Source organism: Pyrus communis, chromosome 16, assembly GCF_041283825.1.
Source record: "Pyrus communis isolate YQ-2024b chromosome 16, ASM4128382v1, whole genome shotgun sequence".
Taxonomy (NCBI): Eukaryota; Viridiplantae; Streptophyta; class Magnoliopsida; order Rosales; family Rosaceae; genus Pyrus; species Pyrus communis.
The window spans coordinates 3,155,068-3,177,656 of record NC_142580.1 but is presented as its reverse complement, the minus strand read 5'-3'; the positions used below and the strand labels follow the sequence as shown (position 1 = coordinate 3,177,656).

Below are 22,589 nucleotides of genomic sequence, written 5' to 3'. Positions count from 1 at the left end.
ACACCCCTACCCAAGTTTTTCTCGACTTGGGTAGTGTGTATGGAATGTACCTTACGTTCCACTTCCCTAGCTAAATGTAAAATAATTTTTGTTTTGAGACACGGGCTAACAAGTTTATTACCACGAAATCGCACCTGAAGGGCTCCATTTGTTACACTCGAAACAATTGTTCTCAGCATGTGCTCAATGAAATATGTAAAGGGAAAAACCAAGGCACGGCATGTACACTAACCGGAAGATGGGCACTAAGACATCCCAAAGCAGAATACGGGAGTAAAAATATGGGTGAAATGGGAGAACAAGGAGATGTCACACTGGTTCTATGTCTTGAGGCGCTTATGGGCATGATCGGAGTCCTCTCCGCTGCCAGCATCCCTAAAATGCGCCATCGTCTGATTGCTTGAGTGGGGATTATCATTATCCTGGAAAGAAAAACAAATAGACTCATCTATCCTGTCTGTGAGAACGAGCGCTAAAACTTAGCAGTCCCATATAGCGTTTCTCTACAGGTTGAGAAATCCATAAGAATGGGTGGAAAGAACGAAGGAGTGTTGTAATTTGAAATATACAGACCCACATGCTTTTAGAAAGATGGTTAAACAAGAGAGTAGTGAGGGCAGTGGAAAGAAAAGCAAATGAATGGAACCACTTATACTATTCCTTGTTCATGAAATACCCAATATATACCTTTGAGGCAGGTGTTCCAGAGGACAGCCCTCGGTTTGCACGATTCCCAAGATCAATCTGCACTGAGATACTAGCCTGCGACAGATCAACACCTGCACTCTGTAGCGCTTGGCTCAGAGAGTTTAATAACCTGTTCATAATTTGGGCAGTTTGAACTTAGAACCAAAGAAACTGATCAAGAAAATGCATGCCGTACACTGCGTTACGATATAGTATACAAAACAATTAAGCAAATGTGACCAATAATAAAGGTCTGGAGTCGCAATAGTTAACTGACAGGATCGAAGCAAAACGTAGTATGGCAAATATTTACTGAAGTTAAATGAGACTCTTAGTATGTTTTATTTTTGATGTTTCTCAAAATGGTAGGTTCTATATATATAGTTTGAATACTCACCCTTGTGAGTATACGCTTGAGATGCTTATTGTTCCACCTTCAATTGTCAGCTCCTCCTGTTGGCTCAGCACATCGCTAGCGCTAGTGGTGGGGCACTGAGTTGATTGAGCATCAGAAATTTGTCCCTGGAGAGGATGGGCAAGCACACCATCACTTCTGACCGGGGGAGTCATTGGTAGAGGCATAGGCAGAGGAATCCCCTTGTTCACTATCTCAGGTTGCCGATCCACTATTTTGGAGGCAACATCCCTGCTAGGGTCAGATTCTACTGGATTCGGTGTGCTGTTTGGCAGCATGTTCGGATTGATAGAGATGTTATTGTCATCAAATTTTCCAGGAAATGGTGACACTGGTGCAGCGTCGCTCTTTATGGCCTGAGGATTTCCAACAAAACTCTGAACACGCCAGTGACTATTTCTCTGTTTCATGAAGGGGGTAAATGTTTGACAAGAAAGTAGGTGTCATATTCAGAAGCTATGGTCATTGTCTTTTATTCACCAGAAAACATAAATTTGAAGCGGTTTAGTATGATTCCACCTTAACAGCAATCGAGCCCATCCCATAATTACCCAATTAATCATATTTATATGCAAAGAGCCAATGACAACAACTTCAAAAAGGAAAAAGATTACCAAAACTGCTTAGCATGAGTTGGGGCACAACTTACTATACTCTTGAAAAAATTTGTAGAATACTTTATGCAGGAAGGCAAGCAGTCAGATGCTCCGAGGTATACTTGCATAAGCATTCAGGTGAATATATCAGTACACAAGATTCAGAAAATTACCCATGGCATTAATTTTGTCGGCTCAGGACTCCAACCCTGGTATGAACCCTCATATTTTTGTACTTTTTCCTGTAAGTACTGGACATACTCGATCACCTGCAAAAAGATGACCAATAACCAAGTAACCTTAAGGACAGTGTGCTTCTAAAATAAGTTTAACAACTTACGCAGTTTTCATACACAGAACGTACCTCTAGCAGGAATGATGCTGTATCTCTTTTCTGATCACTATGGGGTATTAGATCTCTCAATATCTGGAATCTGAAAGAAAAATTTAAGCTCCCTCAAACTCTATCAACAAGTAAATTGACAACTCACTTAACCAATTACACGTTTCTTGTTCAAGCAACATGTAATACCATGGATTACCAGTCGTAGAACCAGAACTTCAACATCTATGATGTAACCACCATCTGGACAACCAACAGTTCAAAGACATGGACGGATTCCACCTTAAATTAAAACCATACAAGCTTCACACTTTATCTACCCTTTAGAACTTGAACTAATCAAGCAATGAATTTGTTTTAACAGAAGAAATTACATTCGTAAGGTAACAAGTAAATGCTAAATTAGCATCGCATCATCAACTAATCAGCTAGTTAGCAGTAAGTGTCATCTGTACAAATATCCGAAGCACTGCCATTTACACCAGTAAATTGAATCGAATGACGGTTAAAGTGCAATACTCTACGAATACACTAACAGAAACATGAGAATTTGATGAAAAACAATTGCAACAAAGCATACCTCTCATTGATCTTGCTCCTCCTCCTCTGTTCCGTGACGGAATGTTTCGATCGTATAACACTAGCCTTATCATTGTTCTTGGCATCTAGTTTCCATATCGAAAATCCGAAATTGCCAATTAGAAAAAAGAAATGCATGCTCACCTCAATACACCCACAAAATCAACAGAAAAAAAAAAAAAAAAAAAAAAAAAAAAAAAGCTAAAAACATTAAAGGTGAAATATTTCGTACTCAAATTCCAATCAAACAAAGAAGATTACAGTTTCCAACGCAGTAAATCCTAAATATATAACGTTGGATCTACAAATTCGAGGAAACCATGATCGAAAACAAGGTGGGTAGAGATAAAAATGTCACCTTTGCTGTTGGAATTGGAAGAAGGGCCCTCTTTCCGGGAGCCAAACTCCTCGTCGTCGTACTCGTCCTCCTCCTGGTTGCCTTTCGCGGTGGTTCTCATCCTCCTCTATGTGAATTCCAATGGGTCTGGATTTAATTTCCAAGACTTTATGGACAAATCTGAAAAATACCCCGACAAGAAAATCTCAGATACGTTACACTCGACGGGGGAATTGGAGATTTGCGGTGTCTGATTGGAAAACTGAAGGCGGCGGAGAATTGGGTTGGGGTGTTTTTCCCGGCGGAGCACGGCAGCGGAACCTACGCGGTTTAGTTGAGGCAGCAACTGATGTTGGTTGTGCTCTCTCTCTCTCTGTCTCTCAGTGCCCTGTCACCACCGTGACTCCGTTTGCGCGAGAACTTGCTGGAGCAAACATTAGCATGTGGGTGACCTCACGTGCTTCCCGTGAGGTCACTCAATAGGCCTTGCTTTTTTACTTTTTTTTTTTTTTTTTTTTTCTTTTCTTTTCTTTTTCCTACTTGGCAAGCCATGAGGTTTGATGGATTGAACGGTCACGATGTAAAGGACGACCAAGCTTAGATGATCACAAGGGTTGATGGATTGAAGTTTCTCTCCCAAACTTCGCATGTGACAGATATGGTGTTTTGTTATTTTAGGAAAATACATGTTCATTAGGAAAAATAATTTCTTTAAATTTGTGATTATCTAACATTTCAATATGCGTATAAATTGCAACTTGAACAAAAGCTTCGGGATGACCACTTTCAATGTTTTAAATATCGACAAATAAACATATAATATTCTGTAAAATTTCTATTTTAAATTAATACATTTTTGAGTGAATTTCAATCATTTTCATCTAAAGCATCTGACATTGATATTAATACCCTATATATTCATTGGTATTTAACAAATTTGTATATTAATATTTTCATTTATGCCGATATTTTAAACACTGTCAACTTCTCTCTAATCAGCCCTTAATTCACTTACTAATGACATGATGGCCCTGCAGGCTAGGCCCGTACTCTCGTGCAGTTTTTATGGAGTTCGTGCAGATCCGTCATGCATGGATTGCCAATGATTACGAAGAATTGTAGGAAACGAAAGGACGTGCATGGTATGTGGCTACATACATGCACAATAACCCCATCCCCACGTACGTACGTGCTTTTGCATGATTTTTGCTAATTAATCTCCTGATGCTATTTATATTACCTCAATCACTCCGTAATGTTGTTACACATACAAGATGGAGCCTGCATTCGAGTGACAAGTCACACCTGGAGAGGCCAGTCCCCCATTCATCCCGCCACGTGGCAAGCATCAACCGGTGCTTGCCCCCCTCGCGAGCTAATTAAGTGTTAACTCTTAATTAACACCTTAATTAGCTTCGTAATGGAGGGATGAACAATTGAAAGCAATCAAACATATGATCTTCTGTTCTTCATTGTGTTAAACTGATTGGAAATTGTGAAACTTCAGAATCATATTAGTCATACAGATTCAATGCCTTGTGCGGTTTTTTCACAGAATAATCATTATTCGATTTCAGTTTTATTTTTTCAAGTGATAAAATTGTGGGCAAAGGCATGTCTCTGTGTAGGGCTCTCCTTCTTCCTCTTAATTTGCATCCCAATTTTAATCCTTCTGACTCTTCCATTTTCCATTTCTTTTTTATGGGCACTATTTTTCTGTAAGATTTTATGTTTCTTCGGTTTGTGCCCCGAATTTAGATTTCTAGAAATGAAGTTTTTGGTAAATTACTTGTCCTCTGCTGCGACAAAATTCACAGGAAGCAGCAAATCCAATCCCAACCATGATGATCATCATCATAATCACCATCATAAGATTATTAACGATAATAATGATGAGTTAATAGCCAAGACTCTTGAGGATAAGCAGGAGAGTGTTCAGTTGGATCCGTCGGAGCTTCCTTCTTTATATGAATCCGATTTCGATGTTGAAGATGATCATCATCAAGAGATCAAAGGCAAAGGGGTAAACGATGGTATGAGTCAAATTCGCACGCATAAGGAAGGCTCGTGGCAAATCCTCGTCTCAAAGCCTCGCAAAAGGAGAGAACCTCAATCGGTATGTTAACTTTAGTTTATTAACATTTGCCATTCATGAAATTTCACTTTGTTCTAATTTTTTTAAGGGTTTTTCCATGTCTTTGCTCTAAAATTTTTTAGGGTTTGTTTGTATGCTTTTGTGGTGCTTGCTTTGTCTTTTCGTGATCGTGATTTACTATTTGTATTGTTGTCGTGACCTTGCTGTGATGCCACCTTATTGTGTTATTGCCCTATTGTTGTTCTTATTTCTTGAAAATCTCTCCTACTTCTTCTTCAGAGGGAGAGTGGGAGTGAAGAAAAGAATGGCTTTTGTGAATTAGAAGTTGAGAATTTGGAGGAAAATTTGAAGTTTCGCGACAGCCACTCGAGGGCTTGGAGTGATGACCACTGGAATGGCAGTGGCCCAGAATCGCCAGATTTGAGTGAGGTTACATCGGATAAAGTTGGTGCCGATTGTGTGCATGGTTTTCATGAGTGTTGGAAGTTACTGGTTAAATTTACTAAATTTGAAATTTAGTTTTGGTTTCTCTTTGACAAACTCATGATTATCACCACAAGATTAAGTGGGAGTGTTGGGGAAAAGAGATTTTCAATATGCCGGGAACATGTAAACCAAGTATAATAATACAATTAATGGAAAACTTGATGAAAAATTTCAACTAATTGTAATATATGACACTTGGTATATCAAACTGTGTTTCCGATACACTGAAAAATTTCTCGTTGGAGAAGAGGAAATAAGAAATTAAGTCAATAATGATTTTGGAAGTTACGTCCTACGTTAGTCTTTGAAAGAAAATATATTTAAGTTACCTCGTCGACAAGATTTAGATTTGCTTGTTTAATTAGGGATTGGTTTTAATTTTGTATTTGAGTTAACCTTGTATCCTACTTTCTTGTAGAGAAGAATAAAATTGTGCGTGTGTGACATTGTATAAGTAAATTCTCAAATATTTAAGTAAACTTACCTTATAACAATTACATTTTTAAATCTTGTTTTGACACAGTTCTATGATGTGTTGTCGTTTTGGAAGAGCAAAGAGAAAGGAGATGCGGATTTAGAAGAAATTACGAATCCAAGATCCACTGTGTAAGATTGAATAAATGTTAGGGACTTGTCACCCTTTATTTTTGAAATTGTGCATGGCGCCCAGTAATGTTTAATGAATCTCCAACTTTAGTGATTGTTTTTCTTAATTAATCACACACTTTTTCCTAATCACCCTTTCCTGAATTCTTCTAATCAAAGCCAATATACCATTTGAAACATTATCTGCAGACAGGTGTGGTAAATTAAAATACCAATATTAGTTTGAATCATATTCACATTCAAAAGCAGCGTTTACACAAACTTTACAACTGAACCCTAATTATTCAGAAAATTAAAGAGCGAGGAACTCATCACTTGACTAGTCGAGCCTAACTTTGTGTGCTGAAGAGAAGTGCCTTGCGGCTACAACCATGGTTGCCTCTGGCCCTGCACTCTTTGCTACAGTTTTATCCTTCCTTACCCTTTCTCCTTCGCCCGCTGATGACGATACAAAGATGCAAGAAGACACCATCAAAACACGCAACATCGACGAGCTCCTGCTTGTCCTCGACTTTAACCATCTTACGATTGTTCTGTCAACGAAACTGAACCAGTATTCTTTTAACTAAAACAGTAGAACCAGATTAATGGCCAAATAACTTCTGTTTGTTTTTTTATTGTTGAGAGTCATAATAATCACCCGTGCCCTTTTTATAATCTGAGGTTGCTTGATGGTTGAGTTTTAATACGTATAACCTTGACTAAATATATTGGTTCCGAGTGAAAGTTCCAACCAATGATGGTAGATTAGATTGCGACGGGAGACCAAGTCTGGGAATACTTGTAAATCAATACCTTGGGAATTAAATGGGGTATTTTAAAGGATTTTAAAATATTTTAAAAGTGATAGATTTGATATGATTTAAGAGGATTAAAGACTCCTACAAAATTCATATGGATTTTTAAAGAATTTGAATGGATTGTGGTGGATTGTGGTGGAAGGATTTGAAATCCTAGGGGGTGAGGTTGGATTCTTTTTAGTATTGGTTATATATATTTTTGGCTCTCAAATCCCACAAAATTCACAACTTATTGAAATCCTCCAAAATCTTAATTTTTTGAATACGCTTAGATTTGGATGGATTTTAAAATCCTTTAAAATCTTTTAATTGACTACACCTAGATTTTAAAGGATTCTAAAATCCTTTAATTGACTACACCTAGATTTGAATGAATTCTAAAATCCTTTAAAATCTTTTAATTGACTACATTAAGATTTTAAAGTATTTTAAAATCCTCTTAAATCCAAGTTTGACTACACCTCCCTAAATCTGTTTAGCTAGCAGTAGCTGTCAAACATGTGTATGAATTTCTCAGAGGTTGTACAGGACTCAGAAGTCAACATAATTTTATAAACAAATGTAAAAACGTGTGACAAACTTACTCGTTTTCAGTCAATTTTGACATGATCAATTCTACTCCATATATATATATATATATTTTTTTTTTTTTTTTTTTTGAGCTGAAAAGATATATGAAGTTGTTTGGACCTAAATTTACGCTATCGGCCCATACAAGCAAGGCCGTTAGATGAGTAAAGTTCTAGACCGTTGGATGATAAAGTGGTTGAGATAATTTTCAATTATTATTAAGGAATAATATTGTGGTTTTAATCATAGTATTATCTCTTAATATATATTGGATTATCTAAGCCTAATATTGGCTATATCCAGCGGATCGTTTAAAGATAAATGATATCTAAAAGATAGGTTGTTGCTTACCTTGAGAAGTCTTTGACCTAGACTCTAGCTGATGAGTTTGAATTAAAATCAAATTCTACACAAGTGAAGCCGCACCACACATCTGCTTCTATAAATACAAGGCTGCGAACACCATAGAGAGGACCTCCAATTCAACACACAATTGCCCTGCGCAAAACCTCTCAAACACCTTGAGATTTTTCCCTTTCTTTTTTCGCCGACACATCTTCAGTTTGGATAAACAGCACTGTGAAGGCAACCGGCGAACATCTTCAGTTTGGATAAACAGCACTGTTGCCGTAGAATCAGCCGTTCCCGAAGCACCTTCAGTTTGGATAAACAGCACTGCATCGAGGCCGACTGGTTATCTATCCAAGTCTCGGTCGAGAAGGATTTTCAAATCCTTATTGGCAGATGTCATCTCATTAGCCTTTTCGGCAAAGTGAGGTGTTACCAGGTTACTACATTCGGCACCCAGAGAGCCGAATTTAATATTGAACTTCGTAGAACTAGCAGCCTTGTCTTCAGGCTCGAGAATCCAAAGGCCGAGATTTGTTCCTTCCTCGGCCGCAGTCGCAAGATAAAGAAGTCAGCAACGCGCTCAACGCAACATCAACAAATTTTACTCCTCGGCCTAGCTCGGCCGACGAGTTGGCACGCCCCGCATTCGACCGAAGGACGTAGTTAGCTTATTAGTTACTCGGCCTGCACGCATTCGGGCGTGCCAAAATGTTGACTCTAAAAATTACAAAACCTATGTGGCGCGCAGGCCGAGTAACTAATAAGCTAACTACGTCCTTCGGTCGAATGCGGGGCGTGCCAACTCGTCGGCCGAGCTAGGCCGAGGAGTAAAATTTGTTGATGTTGCGTTGAGCGCGTTGCTGACTTCTTTATCTTGCGACTGCGGCCGAGGAAGGAACAAATCTCGGCCTTTGGATTCTCGAGCCTGAAGACAAGGCTGCTAGTTCTACGAAGTTCAATATTAAATTCGGCTCTCTGGGTGCCGAATGTAGTAACCTGGTAACACCTCACTTTGCCGAAAAGGCTAATGAGATGACCTCTGCCAATAAGGATTTGAAAATCCTTCTCGACCGAGACTTGGATAGATAACCAGTCGGCCTCGATGCAGTGCTGTTTATCCAAACTGAAGGTGCTTCGGGAACGGCTGATTCTACGACAACAGTGCTGTTTATCCAAACTGAAGATGTTCGCCGGTTGCCTTCACAGTGCTGTTTATCCAAACTGAAGATGTGTCGGCGAAAAAAGAAAGGGAAAAATCTCAAGGTGTTTGAGAGGTTTTGCGCAGGGCAATTGTGTGTTGAATTGGAGGTCCTCTCTATGGTGTTCGCAGCCTTGTATTTATAGAAGCAGATGTGTGGTGCGGCTTCACTTGTGTAGAATTTGATTTTAATTCAAACTCATCAGCTAGAGTCTAGGTCAAAGACTTCTCAAGGTAAGCAACAACCTAGCTATCTTTTAGATATCATTTATCTTTAAACGATCCGCTGGATATAGCCAATATTAGGCTTAGATAATCCAATATATATTAAGAGATAATACTATGATTAAAACCACAATATTATTCCTTAATAATAATTGAAAATTATCTCAACCACTTTATCATCAAACGGTCTAGAACTTTACTCATCTAACGGCCTTGCTTGTATGGGCCGATAGCGTAAATTTAGGTCCAAACAGAAGTACTTAGAGATAATAGAAGACTTAACGTAAAATCGAGCACAGCAGTATTCTAGAATTTATATAACCATCTCATTTAGTGAAATAAATTTTTGTTGTTGTTGTGTTGAGCTGAAGGTAACAGGTGAAGAGAAAAGCGCAATAAATTCATAAAAGTTGCAGAGTTTTTGTTTTGATGTGAAGACCAACAAAATGGATTTGGATCTTCTCCTAAGCTAATGGAGAGGATCCTCCTGATCCATCATCGTGGGTCGTTAGATTTTTATCCAACGGCTACAATTATTATAATTTTAAAGGAACTCCACTGTTTGTAGCCGTTGAATAAAAATTCAACGGTCTACGATGATGGGTAAAGAGGATCTTCTCTATTAGCTCAGAAGAGGATCCAAATCCCAACAAAATGACAAGTCGGAGTCTAGACATCATATGGGCTATTTTTTAAATGCAGATTAGCTGCGAGCCCCTTTTCTGGGATGATAACACAGATCCAGTAACAGTCTTTGGGCCAATCCAATAATCCAATATTTTGATTAGGATAAAAATGATTACTTTTTGAAAGGCCGATGTTTTGAACAAAACAACTATATTCAGTGAAAAAAAATTAGCAATGTATAAAGACGCGTATAAAATATAAATTTGAAAATGACAACAAAAATGTCAAAGGATTACAATAAAAATGTACAAAATTTGCGCACATAACTAAAATATTTCTTCATAAAAATATAAGGAAAATTGAGCAATTAGCTACAAGAAACATACTTTAAGATTTGATTGGAAAAATTATCGTTGTTTATTATGTTGCTATTATGTCATTATTCTATTATTGTTATGTCATTGTTATATCGTCGATATTTGATATGTTGTCGTTATTGAAAAATGATATAGCTAATTTTCCAAAAGTTTTTGAACCTCGCATTATGCTATATTATATATATATAGGTGCAATCGGTCATGGGACATGAGCAACAACATTGGAAGTACTATGTTTACGCTATTTTGAGGGTCCGTTTAAAAATGTTTCTCTAAAATGTGCTTCTGCTTGTAAACTCTTTTATTAAAAGTGCATCAAATTTGTTTATATAAATTTAACTAATTAAGTATCAAATTCGTAATCCACAAAATTAAAACTTAAAACCGTCTACTTATAAGATCGTAACGCTTTAATCATTTTTGAAGTCTCGACCGTCTGCATGGAGGTTGATCCACGTGAACAGTACACGATAACCCTCGGCGGCCTAAAAGAAGAAGCTCTGAATAACAAAACAAAAACTCCCAGTTGTTCTGCGTCTCTGACTCTGACCCTTAAAAATCCAAATCCATGTGCGCCCTTCACCGCCCACCGGAAACCCTACGACCCTCGCTGAGGGTGACACTGCTCAACAATCCGACGGCGCCACTTGGTTTGCAGAACTGGATAATCTTCGGGTGTTACGTGGCAGGATGCCATTGACTGGGATTTGTCTGTTGTATGCTTGTGTAGGGTTCCTGATATGCTAATCCAATGCATCGGGTCGCTGGGCAAACCGGTGTGGCTCTGCGATATGGCTTTTTTATGGGTATTCTGTCTGATTAGCAATGGAAAGACAAAATATGGTCCAATGAACGTGGCAGAAAATGTTCTACAAATCTAAAGAATGGCAAGTATCATAATTTAAGATTTTAGCATTTATAGCTTATGAATCCAAAATTAAACAAATAGATATAATTTTTTTCCAATATCACCAAAGGTTTGTAGCTTAGTTCGTTAAAGTTTTTATCTACAAACGAGATTTTTTGGGATTCAATTTCTACTCCCCTTGTCTAAAAAAAAAAAAAAAAATCTTCAATAATTGAAAAGGACAAGCGGCTTTCGTGTGATTGGATCTTATAATACATCAACGACGTAAATACTCTCACTTGCATAACGATTATCTTGTCTTAAACATTATATTAAGCATGTGTATTTTTGAGTTTGTCTCAAACATTATCCAACCCGTCAATATTATCCCTATTACCTATTTGTTAGGGATAAACTGTCGTTCGACTTTCTAAATTATTTTTTGGGTAAATTAACGCCTTGAACTATTTAAGAGACCAACCATTCGCTGTCAAATTTAATGAAATTTTACCCATTACCGTCAAATGCTAGAATGCGAGCAGCTGATTTACTCTTAAAAGTAAAATTGTGTCAACATTAACGGCAAAATAGATTAAATTTCATTGAATCTAACGATGAATGGTTCATTGGCTGATTTCATGTAGTTGAAAACAATTTATTTATAAAAAAAGAAAAAAAAAGAAGGTGATATGGATAATATCGACAGGTTGGATATTAAAGTAATTATCAGTTTTATCATCACCATCACATGGGAGAGTCTGCAGTCTTCGGGAATTTTGTAACCTTTGGAATGGCAATGCATGGAGCACCATGTGCCGGCCCTACCTAAACCCTAATATTAATTTAAACTTGTTTAATTAAGAATGTAATCAAGCCATATGGCTAATTGCTACGGGTGAAGTGTCGTATTTACTTGATTTAAATTTAGTTTAATGTTGCTCTAATATCACCGTCCTTGCTCTGCTCCAAAAGTGAAAACGTAATTTACACACATTTTTTTGTCTCAAAATCTTTGTCCTTGTCCACTTAACAAGATGATAAAATCGATGATTCCGTATCATTAACAATATGAGATAAACTAAATGAAGAGATGATACGTTTATTTACTTGGAATTGAAGAAGTTATGAATCAATAGGAGATAAGATGAGAATGAATTATGTGAAATAAACAACGATTCGTTGAGAACGATTCTGACCTAATTCATTCTTTGTTAGAAGCAGAAGATGCTCTGGTAGGATCCTCACATACAACAAAAAAATTGCATTCAGTTTGATAATGATCGCGTGACATTGCTTATTCGGTCCAAACCAATAAATTCCTTTGATATAATGCAAAATGGATTTTGTCAACAATATGAATTAGAGTGTGAAAAAGGAAAATGAGTCATCAACGCCCAATGAATAGAGAATACTTGGTGATTCTATATCAATGGACGAATGAGTGGGCTAACTCGTATAATAGGTTAACAATAATGTGATTTAAATTCATCTTTAACGAGAATCGAACTTAAATCTATTACTGACAAATGAAGAATAATTCTCTTAAATTATAGTACTAAGTGGTTTTTCAACCGCATTAACTTTGAGGTATTGCATTCTCAATTATTATTTTTTAGGTTTGAATGATATTTAATTTCTTTATTTTTTTTCCCATTCATACCAATCTTTGCAAAAAATAAAAATAAAAACAATTACTTGCTTCAGAAATTTGCTCCCATCCCACCCAATTTGTAAATTGACTTTATTGACCCGAAAAAAGAGAAATCTACATAATCCTTTTCTGATCAAAAGAAGTCTGAGTCACTTCAAACCGTACGATCAGTCCACCTAAAGCAACACCTGTACTATTCGCAGCCGGCCCCCACAAGTTACCCTGATTCGGTAGCAGGAAAATTTTGCCACTCCCACCCTCCAGCGGCAGCTCTGGTATTTCACAGCCCACATCCAGGGGTAATTTCGCCCAATGAACGATTAATTCAACTGTTGAGTCGTCCGTGGGCTCGAGGGATTCGTCGGTCAGATCGGCATAGGATGATACATTACGTGTTTTAATAGGAACGGTGAGAAATTTTATTTTTTAAATTATTAACTTTTTATCACACATATCTTTCCATTTGTATAATGACACGTGATGTATCATTCGTGTACCGATCACACTGAAAAATCTCTTCATCGGCTCCACATCGAGGACCAATAGCATCGCACGGCCCACGACTCCCGGGAGTCTACCGATCCAACGACCCACATTACGTATTCTAGAGTCTTCGAACCAAATAAACAGAAGCAAGAGAGAGAAAGAGAGAGGAGAGAGAGAGGGGGGGGGGGTGGTGAGATTCTAACCAGGGTTAGTTTGCTTAACCCGGATATACGCGCTGAGTTAAAGATCGTGCAGGGGGGGGGAAGAGACCGCTGTGAGAGAGAGAGAAGGCGAAGAATAGTTACAGACTCAGAGCAAGACGAAAGAGGCGACGCAGGAAAACTCGCGAGGGTTTTTGTGAGTCGACTCGGGCGATTCTCTCCCCTTCCTCCCCCAAGCCTTTCGCGTCTCACGCCGTCCGTTGAGCCTCCCGTGATTCTCAGTCAAATTTCAAGGAGGGGTGCGCGCGCTAAGGATTTCGTCTCGTTGTTTTGACGGCCGTGCTCGCTTCGGTTGATAGCTCTTCCAGATCTTGCATTCTGGTGAGTCGCCGCCTCTGATTACACTATTTTGTGGCTCAGTAATGGTCAGATTTTGTTCTTCATTGTCGTTTCCGATTCATTGTTATTTTATCATCGTTGGTTTTGTATTATCGTTGAAATTATGCTCGCGGATCGAATCGCATACAATTTAGGGTTCAGTAATTTTAATTTGGGGGGCCGAAAATGGAAATTTATAGGATTTAGGTTCAGTGACTAGAATTTAAAGTGTGTTCCATTTTGAATTTAATCGAAATTTCCAAGAATATTTGGGTGTTGAGAAACTGTAGAGTGTATTACAGGTTATGGATGCTTTGTTTTTATGTTAATTTATGCAAAGTTCAATCAATTAAGTGAACTGCTTTCTGTATTTGATCCACTCTTTGTTCTAAGATCTACGTATCCATGTAAAAATAATGAATTTAATGTCCGACCGTTACGTTTCGATGCAGATTCTTTACTTTTTAGAGGAGGATGACGTTGGCTTCTCACTGAATGTAGCATTGAGCTCCAGTGTAGATTCTTCGGTCTCCTGTTCGTTCCTCAAGGTCTTTTTGCTCACGGAATCTTGGTGGGTTCTGGAAGTCCTTATCTTATGATCGTCTTGGAATCAAGATTTCTATTCATTCTGTCATCAGCCGCTTCAGAGCTCGGCAACGTTTTGGCTCTCTTCTACCGCCGCCTCTCTTGCCGGCCTCCTAAACTGTCACTTCCGTTTGCATAATGTCTCGTAAGCTGGACAGCCCAGTGGCGACCCAGATGCCAGTGGCACTATTTAGCAATCCGCTCAGTGCGGAGTACCATGGAAGCAAGAGAATGGAAGGGAAGCAGCACACTGGTAGGAGGCGAGTTTTTGTGCAAACTGAAAGTGGATGTGTCTTGGGGATGGATTTGGATCGCAGTGATAATGTCCATACTGTGAAGAGAAGATTGCAGATTGCTCTCAATGTCCCAACCGATGAAAGCTCGTTGACTTTTGGGGATTTGGTGTTGAAGAATGATCTGAGTGCGGTTAGGAATGATTCCCCTCTTCTTCTCACGAGGAACCTTATGCATAGAAGTTCATCAACTCCATGTCTCTCACCTACTGGAAGGGATCTGCAGCAGAGAGATCGGAGTGGTCCTATAGAGACATTAGGGAACTCAGATCGGTTTGCGAGGACAAAACAAGTGGTCAAGGATATGGTGAAGGCCATCAAGATGGGGGTTGATCCAATTCCTGTTCATAGTGGGCTTGGAGGTGCATACTATTTCAGGAACAGCAGAGGTGAGTGTGTTTCGATAGTGAAGCCAACTGATGAAGAACCTTTTGCACCTAACAACCCGAAAGGTTTTGTCGGTAAAGCTCTTGGGCAACCAGGTTTGAAGCGCTCGGTCCGAGTTGGGGAGACTGGATTCAGAGAAGTCGCAGCTTTCCTGCTTGACAAAGATCACTTTGCCAATGTGCCTCCCACTGCCTTGGTGAAGATCACTCACTCTATCTTTAACATAAACGATGGGGTGAACGGGAATAAGACTCCTCAGAAGAAGCTGGTTAGCAAGATTGCATCTTGCCAGCAATTCATCCAACATGATTTTGATGCCAGTGATCACGGGACATCCAGCTTCCCCGTAACTTCTGTGCATCGTATAGGGATATTAGACATTAGGATTTTTAACACAGACAGGCATGCAGGGAACCTTTTAGTTAGGAAACTGGATGGTGTCGGGATGTTTGGTCAAGTGGAGCTCATTCCAATTGACCATGGCCTTTGTTTGCCAGAAACTTTGGAGGACCCCTACTTTGAGTGGATTCATTGGCCTCAGGCTTCCATTCCTTTCACAGATGACGAGCTTGAGTACATAGAAATACTTGATCCACTTGAGGACTGTGAGATGTTGCGCAGGGAGCTGCCCATGATTCGAGAGGCTTGTCTCAGGGTTTTGGTTCTTTGCACCATTTTCCTGAAGGAGTCTGCTGCATATGGTCTCTGTCTTGCTGAAATAGGTGAGATGATGACCAGGGAATTTCGCAGTGGCGAGGAGGAACCCAGTGAACTTGAGATAATTTGTATGGAGGCGAGGAAGATGTTGGCAGAGAGGGAGGAGGTGCCGTCTCCCAAGGCTGATTCGGAAGATCAGGAGTTCCTGTTTGACATAGACTGTGAGGACACAGAGGAAGACTACACCTCCAAATTTGCAGCAGATGATTATCTGAACAGGTCATCATCCTTTCCATTTGCAAATGGGAGTGGGCATGGCCGCTCACTTCTCTCTAAACTTGAAGAAAGCATCGAGGAGGAAGAGGACAGTGAAGTGGAAGAACAAGAGGCATTGGCATATATGCCAACTCCAGAAAAGGTCCCAACCGTTTCAAAACTTTCTATGTCGCTGAAGAATACAGTTTTGGGAGAGAAGAGCCGCCTGAAGTATAAGGGTTCCAAACCAGAAAACGGGTACACGGCGAATACATCATCGGGGCACAGGAGTGCAAACGAGCAACTTCCTGCAAGCATGAGCTTTGTGAAGCTGGCTGACATGAGCGAGGATGAGTGGACCTTGTTTCTGGAGAAGTTTCAAGATCTGCTGTACCCGGCATTTGCCAAACGCAAATCTGTTACCCTAGGTCAGAGGCAGAGACAGAGGCTCGGCACTTCGTGCCAGTTTTGAGACTGAGGCAGCAACGCTCGCTGCGTGGGAGTGGAAGGATTGGTTCCCTTTGTTAAAGATTAGATTTGGGTTTACCGTTTTTCCCATATCGGAAGGCGTTTGTAGTGACGAGCGACTGTAGGAGGAATCTGCTGCTGTAAATATTCTTGACAATCTGCTGAGCGAGAGGAGCTGAGAGTAGAATTGGTTGTATTTCTTTGTTTTTTGGCTTTTGATTTTTTGACTTCGTTTTCTTTAACTCCTTGATGACGTTGTTGGATAAATAATTTGTAGAATGAAATCAAGAAAAAGAAGGATTCTGTAAATTGTGGCTTTGTTTCAAGTTACATGTATTTTCATTTGCCTTTCGTGTAGAAAGTTTTCCTTTTTTATATGACTTTGGTCTGATAAAAGCATCTGAATTCTGAACTACCTTATGTTTTGTTTTCCAATTTTCATTGAGGAGCTCCTCTCACAAATTCGAACTTGCATGCAAAATGCTGGAAAATTGGTCTAACTCACGTTTGCATGATATAACGGATTTATCAAACCGCCTAGGGAGGGACATTGCTTACTTCGAAACCAGTCGCGTAGGTTATGGAAATCAAATACTGCTCACAATTTTGTGACAAATATTATGTCTTTGTTTCAAAAAGAATGATTTCCTGAAAACTCCGTTTGAAAATTTCAAACAAACCTGAAGATCTGACTAGAGGTTTTGATTGCCGGTCAACCGTCATATTATATAGTTTACAAAAGAGGTATAGAATACTAATATATGTTTCGAATGACGTCCTTATTTGTTGACAAACATTAAGCTGCCACTGCCACCCACAGATCGATAGATTAAATTTTGGTGTGCGTTATTTGTCTGGATTTAAGGGATTAATTAATTCCATTTGAAAAAGAAGCGAGTGTTGGTTACGTCAAGATTGTTGAAAATTGGAACGAAACCGTAATCGTAATCGTAATCGTAATTGTATAAAAGCAAGCAAGGAAGGGAGATATTTTTCCAAAGAAAATGTCGTCGATGCTGACAGAGAAAGCAAAACATGATATTACCACCACCACATTGTAAAAAAAGGTCCCACGAAGCCATCACTTGGATAAGACACGTTTTTGTATTTTGCGTTTCTTCCGTCCCTCCGCCAGCAGATTGTTTTGCCTGCTGTTTTCCTCTAACAGTTTCTGGGTTTTTTGTTGTATGCTTCCATGCACTGCCTTATTGGTCCCTGGACCCTGCTGAAGCCGTCATACGGTATCCAAGCCTGCTTATTTTTCCAGCTCGATTGAAAACTCAAACTCCCGAGTTTGGACACTCGAATCTAATCCCCGAAACTCAAATCAAGTAATAAAAAAGGGGTGCCGATGTAGAGTTGTTTTACGTGCGGGCGATTAAAGAATGGTCCCATGCATGTGAGGAGACGCATACAATTTATATTGAATTGCACTGAGGATTTTTGTATGAATATTTACATCTGTTGTAGTGCACGAGTGATTAAGTTGCGTACGATGCGATATGGATTACTGGTGATTGACTCGACCATCTGTAACCCTACTGATTAGGGCAAGTGGGCAACTTGATTATCTGCCTAATTAGTGGTGGGGTTTCATTGCTGTCACTATGAACAAGGTTCATGCTGGACTTTATCTTGAAGGAAGATAGACATTGGTTGAAAAATGGGTTAAGGGTTCTCAACTAACAATCTCCGAGGGCAGTCAATGGGTTTCCCATATGAGCTGATCATGAGAATCGTTGTTTGCTTAATCAGAGCAGACCCCACACGAATGGATCTTATTGATATTAATTATTATAATTAATAGATAGATTAATCAAGTGATAAGTAATATTATTGGTGGTGGGACGGACGACGGAGACTGCGATGGAAAGGATTGAAAGTGGAAACCTAATCTTGAAATACTGAGTTGTTGTTTAGTGCTAGTATATTACTATATTTGCCACTTGGATTTACTAGAAATAGGGTTTAAGATGCAAAGACAAAATTATGGCACCAACAATTAAACAGAGGCAGACAAAACGTGGGACTCGGACTTGTCTGCTTGTCTGTCTCCTTAGTGATTCTGTCTAGTGGGTGATACTGGTTATGCAGTATATCAACTTACTGTGTTTTCCGGGTTACTCACGAGAGAAACTTACCTACATTTTGAATACCAACGGGATTGACTTGAGCTGATATCATTGTGACATTTCAAATGTGTGGAAGTTCTTCTCGTCTTTTACACTTGACCCGGATTATATTTTTGTCAACGCAATGCAGTCATCTGGAGGAGTTTATCTTATTTTTCTACGAAGAGCATATGTGTTCATTATGTCATGTTGAAGAAATTATCACGGCATGGGAGCTTAGAAAGCAGATTTGAAATAGAAACATGACACTGGGTGCTTGGATTGGCTGGCTATCGAAGGATCAATTGGTCTAGTACTGTGAGTTATAAAGCCCATTGATTAGGTTGGGCCTTGCTGTTTGGTCCATTTTTACCACATTGATTGATATTTAGTAACTCGTTGAACTTAAAACATTTCATGTATAAATGAAAATAAATGTCACTAATAGTATAAACCCTAGTGCTGGTTAGTGATAGCTAACATGTTCTGTTAGAAAACAACATAATATTTCCAAGGACATTATTACAAAAAAATAATCTACATACAACAGAGCTACACCACTACGTACAATTAGCCGGTCACAACTAATTTATTGAACTCATAAAAATGTGTATCTGTCTGTTTTCTTTAATATGATTTACATATATGTACCGCACCAACCAAATTATCATTCTTTTGGAGTACATACGTTTTTTAGGTCAATCTTCATGGTTCATACTTAATTAAATACATAATTCAAATTATTAATTTATTACACTGAAAGATGCACCTAAAGAATATATATTTGGTACATAATTCAGATTACGTCAAATAAATATATATAATTAGATATGTCTCCAAGGTCTTTCAGCAAGGTTCACACATTCACTGTACCTATAACAATCCACCAGATGATCATTTGTCAACCCTGCAGCCTGCATGAACGAGTACACGATCACCGGTCCAACGTATCGAAACCCTCTCTTGATCAAGTCCTTGCTCATGGATTCTGCTTTCGGAGTCCTGAGAGGAACGTTTCTGGGGTATCTGAATCGGTTTATGACTGGTTTGTGATTCACATAACTCCAAATGTAGCTGCTGAAAGATCCAAACTCCCTCACAATCTGCATTGGTTAGATAACTAATGAAGATTAAGTACAATGTCAACAACTAATAAATAATTTATATCATGTTATAGTTTTCCTGCTTGCCTTCAATATGCATTTGGCATTGTTTATAATGCACCTCACTCTGCAGTCTACCAGCATTATTTCTTTGTTGGAAGTTATTTCCGCAATCTCTTTCTCCTCCATTTTTGCAACTTTGTTCGGATCGAATCCAGAAAACGCTTCCCTGCGTTACGAACTAAAGCATAAGATCTATGAAATAGTACCCAGAGTTTTATAAATTGCAGTGACATAGCTAGAAAAGAACTAGGTTACCTGAAAAGCTCCCTTCTTTTCACAATTTCAGTCCAATTGTGGTCCATCAACATACCAGACAGTGCAAGCAGCTCAAACAATTGACTGCATCCAGATAGATAGATTTATTTAATTAATCACCACTTAATTTTTTGATTAATTAGACATGATCATAAGAGTCTCGATGGACTTACTTGTCATCGTATGCTGGAACTCCCCAGCATTCGTCATGAAACGCTACATAAACTTTATCTGTGCAATGAAAGAACAGGATCAATGCATATCTGCATAAAATTCTTTATTTACTCCGGCAAAAACAATTTTATTTTATTTTCTGTGTATATTTATGACAGAGTTACAAATACGACAGAGTGACACAATTTGAAACCCGCGCGAATACAAAACTCTATTTGTATATGCTGCATGTTGCGGGTTTGACGCACAAAAAAAAAAAAAAAAAGGAATAATTTTTTTTTAAAGACAAACACGATCCATTGCCACACGTTGTGCAGTAGATAATCAAACAGTTAATTGGAGTTGGCAAAGAATATGCTGTAGAGTCGATAAAATGTTAAATGCCTCGCATATGTTGTTGTCATTTGTATTATTGTCTTTCAGAATATATATGTTAATAACTTGCATGTATCATTAGCCAACTACTTGGTAGTGACGAAAGCCTTTATGACTTTCTTGTTTATGAAGTTTACTATCATTTTCTATAGATTCCACGTACCAACTCCTACGACCATTTTTCCATTCCATTTTTCTCCAGAGCAAAGTCATAAACTATTTTTTTTTTTCAAATGATGAAAATAGGAAAACTGGAGCCCATCAGGATCCTGATGAAATTGAAACGATGCAGTAAAGATTAGCATGGGTTATGTTCAAGGATGATATACATATATAAATCGAGAAAGCATGAAAACAGGAAATCAAAGTTTTCTGCAGTATTTGATGAAACATTAATAAAACTCACCACTATTCTTTGTTATCCAATTGCACCTCCTCAACTCCCCATCATTAGCATCCTGAGCCAGACTAATCTGCTGCTGGGCAAGTTTAGCCACCGGAGAATTATACTCTCTTCTTGGAGGTGGTGGTGCAATGAAGCGGAACGCCGCGGAAATCTTCTGATCCAGTGGAAAGGTAGAATCGGTGAGAGAAGAATCATACGAGTTCTCCGACAAGGAGAATGACAGAGATGATGATGAAGATAGGGATAGAGATGAAGTGCTCTTGTGAAGGCCAATTGGGTAAATTCGCTTGAGGTATTTAGGGTTACTGTTCGTCTTCTCCCTCTCCTTTACAACTTTGTTCTTCTCCAGAAGTACATGTCTTCTTATAATATTTGCTTTAGACATGTTACTTGCAGAGAAGATGTAAGGAAATAAATAGAAATAAATAAATTAACTTAAATGGAGTAGATATGTTGAAGTGGTCTGAGATTTTATATAAGAGTTTGTATGCTTTGAGTTGGTTGGTGAAATGTGAGTTTCATGGATAATTGTGTGTCGCCATTTTTCCTCCTTAGTTTACAAGCAAAATCAAAGATTATAATATCAACAAATAGGAGAGGCAAGACATTAATTTTCTTTAACAGGGTTTTTGAAATTATTTATCCCCCTGTTATTTATAATTAAAGATTACCTGAAATATTGAAAGAAGAAAGTAAGAAAAAAAACACTCTTGTGAGTTTACGTCTTGGGCAAAACTTCTTAAAATATGCTTAGACATATTGATAAGAAATTCTCTCCTTATCTCATATGATCAATTAAAGTTTCTAAGGATATAGGGGATTTGCTGCTTAGCCAATAATTAGGTGTTTTATAAAAAAAATGCCAATAATTAGGGGAATATGCACCAAATAGAAACCACTAAATTTTTTTTAATTAAAAATAAAACTAGAGAGACACTTAACAAGCAATATACCGTACATAAATCAAGTTAGGTCCATTTTTATTGTCTGTTTAGTATCATCTTGTACCATTTTTCTCAATTGAAAACTTTGTATAATAATTCTATTTGTGCACTATTCCGTAATAATTGCCATCCATTTAGCAAACCAAGAATCTTTCATGTCATCACATTACTTTGTGCTTTCATGTTGCCAATATATCAAATGTCTCCTTTTTCTGAGAAAGGTGAAGATTGAAAAGTGCAGTGTCTAATGAAAGAGGAATAATGTTTTCAAAATCCAGGGAAAATTGTATATAGTTGTGGTGTTTGTTTCAGAGAGCAAGCAAGTCATGGATGATGGGTCCATGCCATCCTTAACTCCCACTCCTGTTTCTCTCAGAAGCTGAAGCTTCTGATAGGGTTTGAGACATACTTGTTGCCTACACAGAAAAAGATATCCCATCATCCATCCAAAGCTTCCTACTCTCTCACTCTCTCTCTATTTTCTTCGTCAAATTTTCTTCTTCTTGGGGTGTTGCTTGGGACGCAATCATATTTTATCCATGAAGCAAATTGGGGAAGTGAGCTTGCCTTAATTTCTGGAGTCTTGGATGCTTTGGAGCATAGAGAAAGTTATTAAGGTGGTGGGATTTTTGAGCTGATTTCATGGTTACATAGATTTTCTCTGCACGACATTTGTTTGAAAACAGATATGTCGAGAA

The 22,589-nt window shown here is 38.4% G+C and overlaps 4 protein-coding genes across 5 annotated transcripts; 2 read left to right on the top strand and 2 right to left on the bottom strand.

Moving 5' to 3' along the window:
* Window positions 1–85: 85 nt before the first annotated feature.
* LOC137731444 (transcription factor BIM2) lies at window positions 86–3,425 on the bottom strand. 2 transcript variants are annotated; one of them, XM_068470548.2, is made up of 7 exons: window positions 2,979–3,425; window positions 2,622–2,706; window positions 2,063–2,132; window positions 1,872–1,967; window positions 1,085–1,503; window positions 688–817; window positions 86–422 (listed from the first exon to the last, which is right to left on the bottom strand). In XM_068470548.2, exons 1-7 carry the CDS (start codon window positions 3,076–3,078, stop codon window positions 321–323), a joined length of 1,002 nt encoding a protein of 333 aa, XP_068326649.1. In that variant the 5' UTR covers window positions 3,079–3,425; the 3' UTR covers window positions 86–320. The 2 variants fall into 2 exon arrangements, with proteins under 2 accessions (XP_068326649.1, XP_068326650.1); XM_068470549.2 differs by having other exon boundaries at window positions 1,085–1,458.
* An 810-nt stretch (window positions 3,426–4,235) lies between these two features.
* On the top strand, window positions 4,236–6,238 carry LOC148689837 (uncharacterized). Its single transcript, XM_088687406.1, has 2 exons — window positions 4,236–5,073; window positions 6,062–6,238. Exons 1-2 carry the CDS (start codon window positions 4,489–4,491, stop codon window positions 6,146–6,148), a joined length of 672 nt encoding a protein of 223 aa, XP_088543532.1. The 5' UTR covers window positions 4,236–4,488; the 3' UTR covers window positions 6,149–6,238.
* A 7,167-nt stretch (window positions 6,239–13,405) lies between these two features.
* LOC137731682 (phosphatidylinositol 4-kinase gamma 7-like) lies at window positions 13,406–16,769 on the top strand. Its single transcript, XM_088687403.1, has 2 exons — window positions 13,406–13,818; window positions 14,268–16,769. Exon 2 carries the CDS (start codon window positions 14,539–14,541, stop codon window positions 16,462–16,464), a length of 1,926 nt encoding a protein of 641 aa, XP_088543529.1. The 5' UTR covers window positions 13,406–13,818; window positions 14,268–14,538; the 3' UTR covers window positions 16,465–16,769.
* A 2,286-nt stretch (window positions 16,770–19,055) lies between these two features.
* Window positions 19,056–21,391, bottom strand: LOC137731308 (uncharacterized). Its single transcript, XM_068470405.2, has 5 exons — window positions 20,948–21,391; window positions 20,166–20,223; window positions 19,993–20,076; window positions 19,762–19,903; window positions 19,056–19,674 (listed from the first exon to the last, which is right to left on the bottom strand). The coding sequence occupies exons 1-5, from the start codon at window positions 21,330–21,332 to the stop codon at window positions 19,396–19,398; spliced, it is 948 nt and encodes a 315-aa protein (XP_068326506.1). The 5' UTR covers window positions 21,333–21,391; the 3' UTR covers window positions 19,056–19,395.
* Between the last annotated feature and the right edge of the window lie 1,198 nt (window positions 21,392–22,589).